Source organism: Girardinichthys multiradiatus, chromosome 3, assembly GCF_021462225.1.
Source record: "Girardinichthys multiradiatus isolate DD_20200921_A chromosome 3, DD_fGirMul_XY1, whole genome shotgun sequence".
Taxonomy (NCBI): domain Eukaryota; kingdom Metazoa; phylum Chordata; class Actinopteri; order Cyprinodontiformes; family Goodeidae; genus Girardinichthys; species Girardinichthys multiradiatus.
The window spans coordinates 27,421,543-27,435,926 of NC_061796.1; the positions used below are offsets into that span (position 1 = coordinate 27,421,543).

At 37.6% G+C, this 14,384-nt stretch overlaps 1 protein-coding gene across 1 annotated transcript in view; it reads left to right on the top strand.

Annotated features, from left to right (window-relative positions):
• Nucleotides 1–1,539: 1,539 nt before the first annotated feature.
• rorc (RAR-related orphan receptor C) overlaps nt 1,540–14,384 on the top strand; it is a 36,126-nt gene continuing 23,281 nt past the window's right edge. Inside the window, exons 1-3 of the mRNA XM_047357554.1 lie at nt 1,540–1,840; nt 1,933–2,034; nt 11,500–11,529. Coding sequence (XP_047213510.1) covers nt 1,804–1,840; nt 1,933–2,034; nt 11,500–11,529 — 169 coding nt within the window. The 5' untranslated portion in view covers nt 1,540–1,803. The remainder of the gene's footprint in view (nt 1,841–1,932; nt 2,035–11,499; nt 11,530–14,384) is intronic.

Genomic DNA, 14,384 nt, shown 5'->3' on the forward strand with positions numbered 1-14,384 from the left:
CAGTTAAACCACCTGCAGCTTGCTCTGTCCACTGCAGCACTTCAGGCCCATCAGTGTTTTAATGTGGGGGAGCTCTATGTCACAATCTCACAGCACTGCCAGTATTTACTTCAATCAAGGTGGCTTTCAGCAGGCGGGCCATTACTGATCTGAAGAAGAGCTACAAGCCTTGTTTTACAGGGTGCTATGGAAAAAAGTCAGAAGCTGTAGCTATTTAGCAATTACACTGTTTCATTAACAAGTTTCCTAAGGATAGAAAATACTTAAATTAAAACATGCGCAAGATTCTGGTAGTTTACTTTCATATTGTCTCAGTCACTGTCAAACCTCAAACTAATGTCTTTAGATATTTTTTAAGAGTGAAGCAACTAAATAAATCAAGCAAATTACAGACAATTTTATATTTCTGTTCATATTAAAATGTACTTAAATATTAATTGAATTAATAGTTCTTTAGATTTATTGAAAAAATATTTTTCAACGTACATTTTAATTTACTTTTTTTCAACATTCAGCTGTAAACAGCTGATAGAAGCACAGAAAGTCTTTAAAAACCTTGTTTTTTTGTAAGTGTTGTGAAAGGAAAAGTCAAGAAACAGGTTCTTTGAGCAATTATCTTATTATAGAAAAATTTGCCCAAAGTGCCAAGCTAAAAATAACAAACTTGGTCAGCAAATAAAAAAAAGTATCACAATTGTCCATTCCTAGGAACCTTAATATGATGGACGGACAAATACAATTCATTTTGCATATTCAGTTGTCTTTTCTCCAGATCTTGACATTTTTTAAATGAAATTTCATACTTTTGAAGATTTTTCCAGAACTCTGTTGTTTATTTCACATTTTAAACTCATTGACTGCACTTTAATGTGTCGGTTTTGACATCACTGTGGCTGAAAGGTACATTTTTTGTTCTACTCCATTAAGCTGAAAGTACTTGAGAAGTAAAGCTTTTAACTGACACCTTAAACCCCACAGATTTCCCTCAGGAGCCATTCCTGATCCAACAGGAGAAGGAAGCATTCATTTCTGACTGCCTGTCACTGCTGGACAGAAGGACGTTTTGCATCTTTGAGTAAAAGTTGCAGTAACGCACAGTTGTTCATATATTCAGATCAGGCTCAAGCTGGATCTGCTCTCAGCATTAGCACTGCGTCTTACAGAAACACTTGATCATGTAAACTGAGAACACATATTGATTATTCATCGTTTTCTTTGTGTCTTTCTTGTCTGTTGCGAAAAGCAGGGATTAGATACCGCCGATAAAGTGCATAGGCCTACCTCTGGTTAACGACAGCTGGTTCCTGCAAAAACAAACCCAAATAAAAGTGGGATTTGAATAAAGCATGTTGCATTTTTGCATATAACATGGATTCATCATGCCCTTTGGAATGCAGTGTCTCCAGGTTTTATTTTGTCAATTGGACTTTGTGGCAGCAACATGAGATTATATTTCTCAGCTGAGCATTTCAAAGCAAACCCGATCCGCCGGCGTTACGTAACAGCCGGTGACATAACTCTCTCCAGCTCGGCCTGGGACGGTCAGGCCGCGCAGGACGGGGTGGGGGTGAGCGTAGCGGGGCTTGTGAAGCCTCGGCCCGGCCTGGTCCAGCTGCACTCTCTGCGCCGCTGCTGCCGCTACCACGGGGGGTAAGAGCAGTTATTTCACAACAGCCACACACTATAGGAGGAGGAGGAGGAGGTGCACTTTTACAAAGAGCAGGGAGACTGACAGGAGCATGATGGTTGGGTTTTTGGACCTGTGAGGCCAGAAAGAGGAGAAATGGCAGTGCACGTTTTTAAATGCCTGCGCCGGCCCGGACGCTAGAGCAGCCAACAGGTAGCATATCTAACTCAGATAGAGGAAAGTGGAGTTCAGGACACGCTCGCTTTGGCTGACTTCTGTTGTTTGCTTGTGGCTGTGTGGGTGAGAGGTGAGTGCAAGAGTGTGTAGGCCCATCCAGCGTTGTGACAGGAGCGTTATGGAATATGAGGAGCCAGACTTTCTACCTGCAGACACCCACAGAAAAAAAGGTAAGCCAGATTTGATCCCGCACCAGAGCCGGCCCGAGGTACAAGCAAACTTTTGGAATGCTTAGTGCCCCCTGCTGGCCACAAGAGAAGGTGTATTCTCGAAGGATAAATGCAGGTGCCTTTGAGTAAATTAGAATATCATCTAAACAGTGGCCATTTAATTCAAAAAGCAAATGTATTTCTGTTAATTTTGATGATCATGGCCCACACTTAATGAAAACTCAGGATACACTTTCTCAGGAAAATACATACTAATAATAAAAAAGTACTGAAAAACAAAATTTAAGTTATTGCCATACAAGAGCCTATCATCACTGCTAAAACTTGTCCAGCAGACGGTCATCAACATAGTCTACTAGGATAAAGGCACAGAAGGGCACTGCTAAAGAAATTGGCCATTTACAGAGTAAAGTATCCAAGCATGGTAATGGAAAGTTGAGAGGAAGGAAGAAGTGAGGTAGTTTAAGTTGCAGAAGTGACATAGAGAGGATTGTGAAGCAAAGCACATTTAAGAATTAGTGGGATATTCAAAAGGTGTGGTCTGTCGTTGGAGTCAGTGCCTCAAGAACCACCACACAGAGAAGTATCCAGGACATGGGCTACAACTGCCATAAGTCCTCTTCTTAGATTAAAGTAATTTTTTCATTTTATTTACAAATCAAGATTTTAAAGTCTGGAGGAAGAGAGAAGACATGCTTATTTAATTTTCCAGCAGGTTCAGGCAAAACCTGCTTTAATTAAAAAATTACTTTTTGTTGATCTTCGACACATAAATGTTTTCTGAGAAACAACATTTTGGATTTTCATTAATGGTAAGCCATAATCATCCAGATTAACAGAAATAATTGGCTAAACTCATGTAAAACATGAGTTGAGTTTTAGGTTTTCAATTTAATTAAAGAAAATGATTTCCTACCTCACTGAGATCCACCTGTATAACCAAAAACCTTCATAACTAAAAAATGGTTGGAACATGTTTCATGCGCACCATAACAGTTTACACAGAGATCAGCGAGTAACAGGGCTTTCTTGTGGTTGCTTGGGAATAAAACAGAGAACGGGTTTATATTTTCAATTAAGACACTGCCCAAAAAAACAAAAGGAACTCATAAATACATTGTTCTTTTTTAAATAAAATGATGAACTTGTTGTCTTTCTAGTTTGATAATGAAATGAGAGTTATAAAGTATCAAAGCTGGTGTGCCCTGAGATGCATACGGTGCCTTGTTGTTTATGGTTTTACTTTCTAATTTGATTATAAATTTTTTTTAAAGCACAGTGGTGAAAGCCCAAAAGTTAATACAAGTAAACATTGCTATTTTAACTTACTCATAAAACATCTTTTTCTGGTATTATTCTTTCCTCTTGCAGAGCTATTACAATAATTAACAAATAAACAACAGGGGAACTCTTTATGGAAACTAAATATTGAAAGAATATGAATGTTTATCCCAACTGCCGTTTATTTGATGAATAATGTGACCTAGGTAAATTCACTTTTGACTCACTAGTTAACTGTTAAACAACTTGTGCTAGATGGAAAAATGTGTCTTTCTTATTGTGTCCATGCTTGGAGTTTACAACTGTCATATTCATCTCCTTTACCAGAATCAGGCAGCCGAGAATGCAGCCTAAAGTTGCAGAAGAGTGATGGCGTTATGTTTGTATTGCTGAACTTGAGGCATTAATGTATGACACATTGGCTACCTTATACAAATTTAGAGATTCCAAAGTCTAGTTCAAGTTTGAGTTCATAAAGTGTGAATTTAAATGGTGATGTATCCAGTGAGGAGGAGGAAGTCAAAAGAAGTGTTGTCTGTGTAATATCTGCTCCAGTTCAGACCAGCATTGTTACTCTGATGTGAAACAGAATAGCAGTGGTTCTGTGTGTCTCACTTTTCTCTGCAACTTTAACTGTGCAGTAATGCAGTCACAACGTTATACTCGGTGGACTCCATCTGTCAAATACAAACTCTGCAAATCCATCTGCAGTTACTGTTAACACAATATGGTGTGTAGCCTTAAAAGTCCCCTTCAAGATAATGTTACGCAGACCCAGAGGGGATTTGAAGTTAAAATACAAATATGCAATCAGGCAGCAGCTGCAGTCCAACAACAAGATTCCTGTTGTTTTATAATCCTGGAGAAAACATTGTTTCCGGCAGAGAGACAGAAAGTAAAGCAGTGTTTACTTCCTGGTTCATCTATGAAGCAAAAATGCCATTGACTGCCGACACACATCCATTCAACATATTCCCATTTAGAACGTTTTGTCATAAAAACAACCTGTTCTGTGATTACAATAAGGGTCTTCCAGATAGTATAATTTCATCATAAATAAATAATAATACCTTTCTCTTCTAGTGGGTGTGACTCAAAAGGTTCTTTTTTCAGGAAAGTCTTATAAAATTATTTAAAACAAAATAAAAAATTTTATGGTTTCTGGCTCTAAAATATGTCTTTAAAACGAGGTAGGCCCCTAAATTCAATTCCACTCCAGGCCTCATACAACCTTGTGCTGGCTCTGTTTGACACATTACTAAACTAGTTTACATCTAATTGAAGTTGTAGTTTACGTTATAAGTGGATTGCTTACTCAAATAAACCCATGCTCATAGTTCTATGCATTCCACATGGTGTGCCCACTCCCACGTGCTCTTTATCTCACCTTTCTGTCACTCGTCTCTCTCATCAGTCTTTACCCCAGTAACCCTCCTTATCCCATTCATTGGGCTGCAGTAAGGTGCTCTGAGTGGGTAAGAATGGCCCTAAGACAGAGTAATCCAATGGGATTACCCCTTATTTTTGCTTCTGCTTGTGACCAATGCCCTTCTATTCTAAGCACCCCCCTGCTATAATCAAGTTATTGGCTCCCATGGGAGATAAGACTGCTTGCCCTTCTGCTACAGAAACCCACTGCTCATCTTTTACTAAACTCTTGATGCAAGGTGACAGTCCCTCAAAGTCTTTAGGGAGAATCATGCATGAATGCAAAGTGCACAATGCAGAGGGAGACGCTTGCTATCCTTATTTCTTTGCAAACGGGCATTAAGAAACTGAACTCAGCAAATGCAGGATAATGACAGTTCAATAGAGCTGCAGCCAAAGACAAAGTTCTACATTTGAATTTCACCTAAACAGAGTCAAATCTCATACCTTTAAATGCACTATAATTAAACAAGTTAAGGCACACATAATTATGATTTTTAGAGTTTGCTGTTAGCAGTCTCAGTCTGGGCATTAAAAGATTTGCTCTTCCAAGGATTAAGAGAAGCTTTTTGTCATCATTTTTTATCTCAAGAGGATACAGGAGATTAAAAGAAAAACTTCGAATAAATTGGAGCAAAAGAGCATAGAACAGTAAATAATAGCAAGAAAAGTTACAATAAATAGAAAGATCAAAACGAAGGCCAGTAGGTGCAGTAAAGGAAGCAGGAAGGAACAGCCTAATTATATATCATATGGTAAAAACTGTTAGGCTGTCAATTATTTATATTGTTATTCACATTGTATAATTATTACAGAAAGACATGTATAGAAATGGAAAAGAGAGATGCAGTATTTATAAGTCTGTTTTTGCACATTCTGTGCAAACTATGATTGCATGTGTCCTTTGTATAATCTGAATTATCACTATATGAAAATACTGACGTATTAATCTGGATTCTAATCAGGAGAAAATTGATTGTAAAAATGAACTTTCCCCTACTGTTGTGCTGAATTTTCTGTATTTCTACAGTACCACCAGAAGGTATTGAAACCCTTTACTTTCTCCATGTTTCTTACAGTACAGATTTATTCTAAGACCTTTCAATGTCTATTGATAGATGAGGTCATTAGACAAGAGGTGGGGTACACATTGGACAGGACACTATTGCAGGGCAACACAGAGACACACAGGACAAAAAAAAACATGCAAACGCACACTAAAATGTAGGGGAAATTTATATAGACCAGTTAACCTTACATGCATATTTTCTGACCGTGGTAGAGAGTATGCATGCACGGGGAAACCATGCAAACCCAATGCTGTAAGGCTGTGGTCAGGATTCGTGGCCAGAACCTTTTAGTTGAATACTAACAACTGCCCCCCTGTGCAGCTCTGTTCTACCTGCAACTTGTATGAGAGTCCACGCGTGGTAAATTTAGCTGATTCAACATGATTTGGAATGCAACACATTTCTCTACAAAATGTTTTATAATTGACATATCGTTGCAGAAAATAAACAATGAAAGCAACTGAATTCTCTGTAGACCTCTGAGATGGGTTTCGGTCAAGTTCAAAATCTAAGGAAGGATACAAAGAAGAAAACGTTGCAAAAAACAGTTGGGAGTGGAACCACCAGGACCCTCCAAGATTTGGCCGACCGACCAAACTCAGCAATCAGGGAAGAATGGGTAACCATCCAAAAGGTCAACCATTGCTAACACCCTCCACCAAGCTAATCCTCCAGCAGGTACTCCTTACTAAAAGGAAGCCCTCTTGCATTAGCCAAAAAGCAGCTTAGAGATTGTTCAGCCAGTAGAAATTTTTTTTTTTTGTCAGATTAGACTAAAATAGAACTCCTAGCTTAAAGTCAATGTTTATGACCTGTAACAGCATTACTGTAAGGCATGACTGCAGCATCATGCTATGGCAGAAACTGGGCGACTACTTGCCATAGTGGGGTGAGAGGATGCAGTCAAATATAGGGAGATTCTTTAAGAAAATCCCCTTCAGAGCGCCTTGAAGCTTAGACTCAGCAACGATTCATCTTCCAGCACGATGATGTCTCAAAGCAGACAATTAAGAGAAAGGAGTAACTTCAGGAGCAGTCTGTGAATGCCCTTGCATGGCCAGGCTAGAACCTGGACTTAAATCTAATTGAACATCTCTGGAAATACCTACACATAGCTTTCTACTGATGATGCCCATCCAACCTGACTGAGCCTGAGAAGATCTGCAGAGAAGAATGGGAGAAAGCACCCAGAAACAGGTGTCCCAAGCTTGTAGAGAGATACTAAAGAAGACCTAAGGCTGTAATTGGTGCTAAACGTGCTTTAAAAATATCAAACCAGCATCTGAATACTGTTTTTTACCTGTAACGTCTAAATAATGGTTTGCTTACATTTAGAAAACAAAGTCTTATGTCATGTTTTCATATTGTTATAGACTAGTTTGTGTAGATTGTTGAAGAACTACTCAAATCAGTTTCTAATATAACGTCTAAAAGTGAAACGCTGCATATGGTCTTTAATGCTAGAGGAAAAAAATAGAAGCACGTTTTTTTGCTCTACCGGTAGAATCACAATTTAAATCCCTCTCTCTGTTTTTCTGTGCAACGAAACATCGCTTCAGTCCAAATAATTCAGTTCAGGATTTGCTTGTAGATGACAAAAGACCAAATATGACCAAATTTTAGAGCAGCGGGAGGCAGAGCTGAAGCTGAAACACCGTTATGCAACACAGATGGTGTTATGTGGAAAAAGACAGTTTTAACAAGAGCAGAGCTACTTAGGAGGAAACCGAATGTTAAAACAGGATGTTAATGGGCTTAAGGATTTGGAGTGAAACAGTGTCAGCTTACTTATGAGGTCCTGGAACTGGTTTATTCAGGGTGAAGCGAGGAGTTGCTGTGTTCGTTCAGTTTCATACTGCTGAGCTGGCTCTTCTTGGGTGATGAGTTTGTTGGGTTTTGTGGCTGTTGTGGGTGTCTTCTCATATTTCTTACGCACTTTTGTCCTTGTTCTTCTTATACAAAGAAAAAAAATCCTCCTCTCTGTTTAGAAATTCATTCTTTATGCCGTCTTTGCCTATCCGCTGTGAATCTGATCCTCTTCATCTGTTTTGTAAAGCTAACATTGGTTTTCTGTTGTTGCAGCAGTCTAACACTCTAAAGCATCCGGTTGCTACGCTGCTTAAATTTTGCAGCTTAATGGAGATAAAATACACTTCTCAGCAATTCATGAAATTAACCCATTATGTCTGAATGAGTACGGTCTATTAAATAGAAGAGAAAACTCTGATATTGATCTTATTTAGAATCGAAACTTTGTATTGTTTTTAAACCAAGTAAATACAATTTTCCTTAGAAACTACCCCTTAATATGACACCTTCTGCCAACCTAAAATATTTACCACATTTTCATTTTCAACAATACTTTACATTCATCACTTCTGAGCTGCATTTCTGGATTTAGAAAGCCCTATTAGCTCTAAGGACATAGAGTTAATGTCACTTGTTGGTCAACAATCCACTTTAATCCTCAACAACTAATTTATCCTCATCTCGCCTCTATATAATTGTCCTTATCACCAATGTTTTTTTGTTGTTGTTAAATTAATTGTCTGTAACATATATATATATATATATATATATATATATATATATATATATATATATACTTTTTGCATGTAATCTAAAATCATAACATAATCTGCATGGATCCAAATATTTTTTGTACTGTATTCCTAGATGTGCTTTTATTCAGGCAAAGTTGTCAGCCTCCTCTCTGGACCCAGTGGTCTCCAGTCCTATTATGTAATGTAGCAACTGTCAGCGAGCCTCGATGTCAGGGCGCAGACAGGCTGGTGAAATTTCGACTGATGAGTTTCTCTGTTGTTTGTAGCCCTGCAAACAGCGAGCTCCTCTACGGTGACTACCTGGAGGCTTAATGGCCACCCTGACGGTTTAGTGTTGCTACATGCTTCTATGTTTTGTCACCTATAGTTTACATAGATACAGTAATTTATTTTTCAAGAGAAATATTTATCTTATATGCAGAAAAACAAAAGCTGTAGTCCAATTTTTGCTGTTTTATGCATTTCTTTAGTGGATTAATTGTCCAAAGAAGAGCTAAAGGATATTGGTAAATTATATAATAAAATGAATAACATTTTTGAAAACATTCATCTCTCTAAAAGTTAAAAACAACCATTTTTCTGTGGTTATAAAGTTTTCTAAAATATTATTTCTAACAGTTGTTTTCCTTTTACTAAACAATCCCTTTAAAGCACCTGCTTTGTTCGTCTTGACGTGTTTTTTGAATTTTCCGTGCGTGCGCGCACTGCTCTGCTTTCATTCCAGACTTTATGCTTATGAAGCAAAACTGATTTGATGAAGGCAGGGAAAGAGAGAAAACCACAGAGGACCTGAAGTGGCGCCAGACAAAGGCCAGCAAACTCTACGCCTTCCATTGATACTTATCTGCTTTGCCTTAAAGCATTTCTCTCTCTCTCTCAGTCACTAACACACACACAGACATTGATGTGACGACTCTAGAAATAAACTCTTTGGTTCAGAACCGACCCTCTCTCACAGCTACTGCAACACAGATTCTCACAACTGCGGTCAAACAGGCAGACGGAAAAGGTGGACCAGTTGCTTCACAGACACCCACCTTCCTCTGCCTTTATCTCTGCTGTGTAAATGCACTGAAGTGTCTCACAAACAGACACCAGCGTAAATAGGAATCTGCTAATTTAACCACTTTTACCCTGGCTTCTTATCTGTCTAGTTTGTGCACTAGAAAGGAAAAAATTTAAAAAACAACTAGTGTAGTCTTCACATCCATCATCAAAACTGCCATTTAGGGTGAGGGCAATGTTTCTGCTTAACATGTGTAACTGAACTGCTTTCTGTCGTACTTCTGAGATATTTAATTCTATGGATGTCACACATGTTGAAGAAAAGGCCCACCATGTTTATTTGATACTGTGTATTTAAACATCTCAGCAGTTGGCACATCATCACGCTTAGTCTTTCTGTAGTGCAGGTTTCACTGGCAGAAGTGTTTAGATTATTCATATCATGCAAACCCGTCTCATTGTACTCAAAGTACAGAAGCTGAGGCATTAGAAAGATATTTTCATGATGTTATGGTGAGATAGTGACTAACTTATATCATTATATCAGGATGGCAGCTCATTTTGTCTTGATAACTGTAATAGAATGGAATAGAATAGTTTTTGTTGTCATTGTAAATAATACATTGTAATATACACTGCAGAAGGCATGAAAATATATATTATATAATATGCTGTAAGCAGTGAATTTGTGCAAATTCGCTAGAGATAATTATGCCATTATCTCAAGATAACTTAGTTGTGATAACAGCTTGTCATTATCTTGGCATAACTAATGTCAGTGACTCATGTCATTATCTTGAGGTGATTCATTTTGTGGCAACTTTCTCCTTATCAAGTGATTGCTGAAAATGGTTTATATATATGTCATTTAAAATAGAATTGATCTGTGACAACCATTTAATTTAGTCATTATCTTTTTGTCAAGAGTTTAATAATGTCATTGTATTGAGATCACTAAGTTTGTGATAACTGGAAAAACTCAAATTGCAAGATGACTTATCTTATAGCAACCATTTATTAAAGTAATTGTCTTAAGAATTTTGTCATATCTTAAGATAACTCATTTTACAACAATTACAGTATTCTACAATTTACTAAGTATGGAAACTGAGATGCTTTGAAACATTTTTGTCACGTTTCCGTGGCATAATGAGTCATAAATCTGATTATCTTTAAAAAAGAAAAAGAAAAAGCTAATTTTATAGATAACTAATTTTTACAGAAAACTGTCTAATTTTATCTTTATCTGAAGATAATTAATTCTGGATAACCCTTTAGTTATCATTATCTCATCTTATAATAAACATTCATTATACCATTGACTAAAGAAGACACACTTATTTGTTTAATATGTTGATATCTCTAGATAACTCATTTTGTAATCATTTTATTATGTCATTTTGAGATAACCTATTTTGTGTTAACCCTTTAATTGTGTCTTAACCTTGATTGCTCATTTTGTGACAACAGCTCTATTATTCCATTATCTCCAGATACATTATCATGTGATAACAGCTTAATTTGATCAATACTTTGACATAAATCATCTTGTAACAACAGTGTAATTATCTTGAGTTAAGAAAGTGGATTTCTTTCAGATAAAGAGTTAGCATGTTGCTATTGTAGATTGTCAGCTACTGCCATCATAAGAACTGTTCATTCTTGTCATGCCATTATGATTATCTCGTGATCTTTAGCGAACTATGCTCCTTGTCTCAAGATAGAGAGATAAGCAAACCTAGTTTTGGTTTTGTTAAGATAGCGCAACAGCGAAGTTCTGCACTTGAGAAAGTCCCATAACAATAATGATAGAAAATAAGGCTGTTTTTTGGTTTTGGGCCTAAATCATATATAATGAAATTTTTAGAAGCATTGATATGTATGTGTTGGCAAATGCATGATCTGATGGTAACAAAGTTATATGATTCTTTGTAATTAAATTGATCTTACTGCTGTGTAGGCACATTAGAGGTGTTTGTATAGCGTCGTTTTTGAATGCTTCTTATTATTTGGAAATGTTGCTAATTTGCTTTAATGGTTAACTGAGACAATCTGCAATGCATGTTGTTGTTTTTAACTACTGTATATTGAGCTAAATAACCTTTTTTCTTCCTCAGGAGGTGCCGTGTCCAAGAAGACTCATTTGAGTAAGTAGTTGGTACTCAAACCGTCTTTGTGCGTTAGCCTCACATGGTCTATATGTGTGTCTGCATATGGTAATGACATTGCTCGTGTTTGTGCTAGATATTTGTGCATGCACTGCGGTTAACTTCATAGCTTGTGAACATGCAACTTTGCACCTGTACAGCAAACACACAAAACACACACACACTCACATACGTTTTGGTGTCGTTGGGGTTGGGCTATTAGCAAACAGGGTTGTGTGTGTGTGTGTGAGTTTGTGTGTGTTGCACCTGTGCTGCCCCCCTCTTGCTCACATGTTTAGCACATACGCACACACAAACGCCAACTAGTCTAGCATCTGAATGCAGATGACAGTGATAACATCTCTTCTTTTTTTAACTTTTTTGGTTTAACACTTTCTGCCACAACCTTGGCACACCTGGTCGTGTTATCAAGTGTGGGATGCTCTGCGTAACACAGCTTTGTATTAAGTGGTGTGCTGATAAACGGGCTGAGGCTGAACGGTGATGAATTCACAGATCATGGCTTGGGGAGGTGAATAAAAACAGAACCCAGAGTGGAGGGAGGTTTTTTGAAGTTGTACAACGTTTATTAATCATTCACCAGCTTCAAATGGAGAAACAACAGTGCGGGGAGACAAAGAAATGCATTGAGAAAGCTGGGGTGTGTTGCAAATTTACATATTTACCCAAAGAGTATTAACATAGTTTTAGAAGTTAAATATTTTGTATTACTTCAGACTTTTGTATTTTTAAGAACACATGCCTGAGACATGTTAAAGATACTGTACATATAAATATTGTTCAAATTTAAGCAGCCTATTAAATACTTCCTAAGAAAATGGGATCCGTTTTCAAATGGCACATTAAAGTATTGAATTCCTGCGAATTTTACAACACTGTTCGTAAAATAATTATTTTCAAAATGGTAAATTAATTGTCACTTCAGTGTGTAGTAAATTTCATGCAACAAAACAGGAAGAAAATACAGCTTGTCTTGTATATTTGTATGATATATATGTGATAAATTATTGATAGATAAAACAAATTATGCAGCAATGCTACCTTTTCACTATTTTCTGCAGGGTCCTGTTTTCTGCCTTTTACAGTGCCTTTCCAAAGTTTTACACATCCGTGTTAAACTGTCTGGTTTTTGTGACGTGAAAAAAATTAGAGACAAACAATCTAGAAAAACAAAAACTCAAAAACTGGCTGCTTAAGAGTGCGCACCCTTGGCTAGAACTTTTTGATTCAAAACCAGCATTCTGTTTGCACACCCTACCTTGCAAAAGTTCCCAGAATCCCTCAGATTGTGGGGACATCTCTTGTCTGCAGCTCTCTTTAGTAAATCTCACAGGTTCTCTTTCAGATTTAGTTCTGAAATCTGCTTTCAACATTTCAGAACTGCAAGTTTCTTTTGGTGAAATTCTTCTGTTATTAATTTTATCTCCCCGTGATGCTGGAAAATAAAAATCTTCATCTTGAGCCTTCTAGCAGATACCTAAAGGTCTGGGTTTAAAACTGACTGGTATTTGAAACAGTCTCTACATTCGTCCGCCTTGATACAAACCTGGCTCCATTTGAAGAAAAGAAAAAAAAGCATGACACTGCCACCAACATACTCCCTTACAGTTATTTTGGTGATACGCAGTCTTATTTTTTGTGCCAAGCATCCTATTTGGAAATGTGGTCCAAAAGATTAAGTTTGGTTTCAGATCATAATACATTCTCCTACAAGTTTTGGGAAGATTTTAGCCAAACCAGCATGTTTTCTTTGGAAATAAACTTTCAAATTAATCTTTAACCCTTCTTCTTAGTCCAATCATACAAAGCATGTCTCATGTAAAACACAACCAGTAAAGGTTCAATAAAACAATATGAGTCTTGGGTGGGTGCACACTTATGCAACCAAGTTATTAAAGCTTTTTTTGTTTTGCATTTGCTCTCCAAACATATTTGTTTATTTTTCAATTGAATTGTACAGCATACAATACAGATCAAAGGTTTGGACACACCTTCTCATTCAAAGAGTTTTCTTTATTTTCATGACTATGAATATTGTAGCTTCACACTGAAGGCATCAAAACTATGAATTAACACATGTGGAATTATATACTGAACAAAAAAGTGTGAAACAACTGAAAATATGTCTTATATTCTAGGTTCTTCAAAGTAGCCACTTTTTGCTTTGATTACTGCTCCGTACACTCTTGGCATTCTGTTGATGAGCTTCAAGAGGTAGTCACCTGAAATGGTTTTCCAACAGTCTTGAAGGAGTTCCCAGAGATGCTTAGCACTTGTTGGCCCTTTTGCCTTCACTCTGCGGTCCAGCTCACCCCAAACCATCTCGATTGGGTTCAGGTCTGGTGACTGTGGAGGCCAGGTCATCTGGCGCAGCACCCCATCACTCTCCTTCTTGGTCAACGCACAGATTTCCACTGGTCTAATGTCCATTCCTTGTGTTCTTTAGCCCAAACAAGTCTCTTCTGCTTGTTGCCTGTCCTCAGCAGTGGTTTCCTAGCAGGTATTTTACCATGAAGGCCTGATTCACACAGTCTCCTCTTAACAGTTGTTCTAGAGATGTGTCTGCTGCTAGAACTCTGTGTGGCATTGACCTGTTCTCTAATCTGAGCTACTGTTAACCTGCGATTTCTGAGGCTGGTGACTCGGATGAACTTATCGTCCGCAGCAGAGGTGACTCTTGGTCTTCCTTTCCTGGGGCGGTCCTCATGTGAGCCAGTTTCTTTGTAGCGCTTGATGGTTTTTGCGACTGCAATTGGGGACACTTTCAAAGTTTTCCCAATTGTTCGGACTGACTGACCTTCATTTCTTAAAGTAATGATGGCCACTCGTTCTTC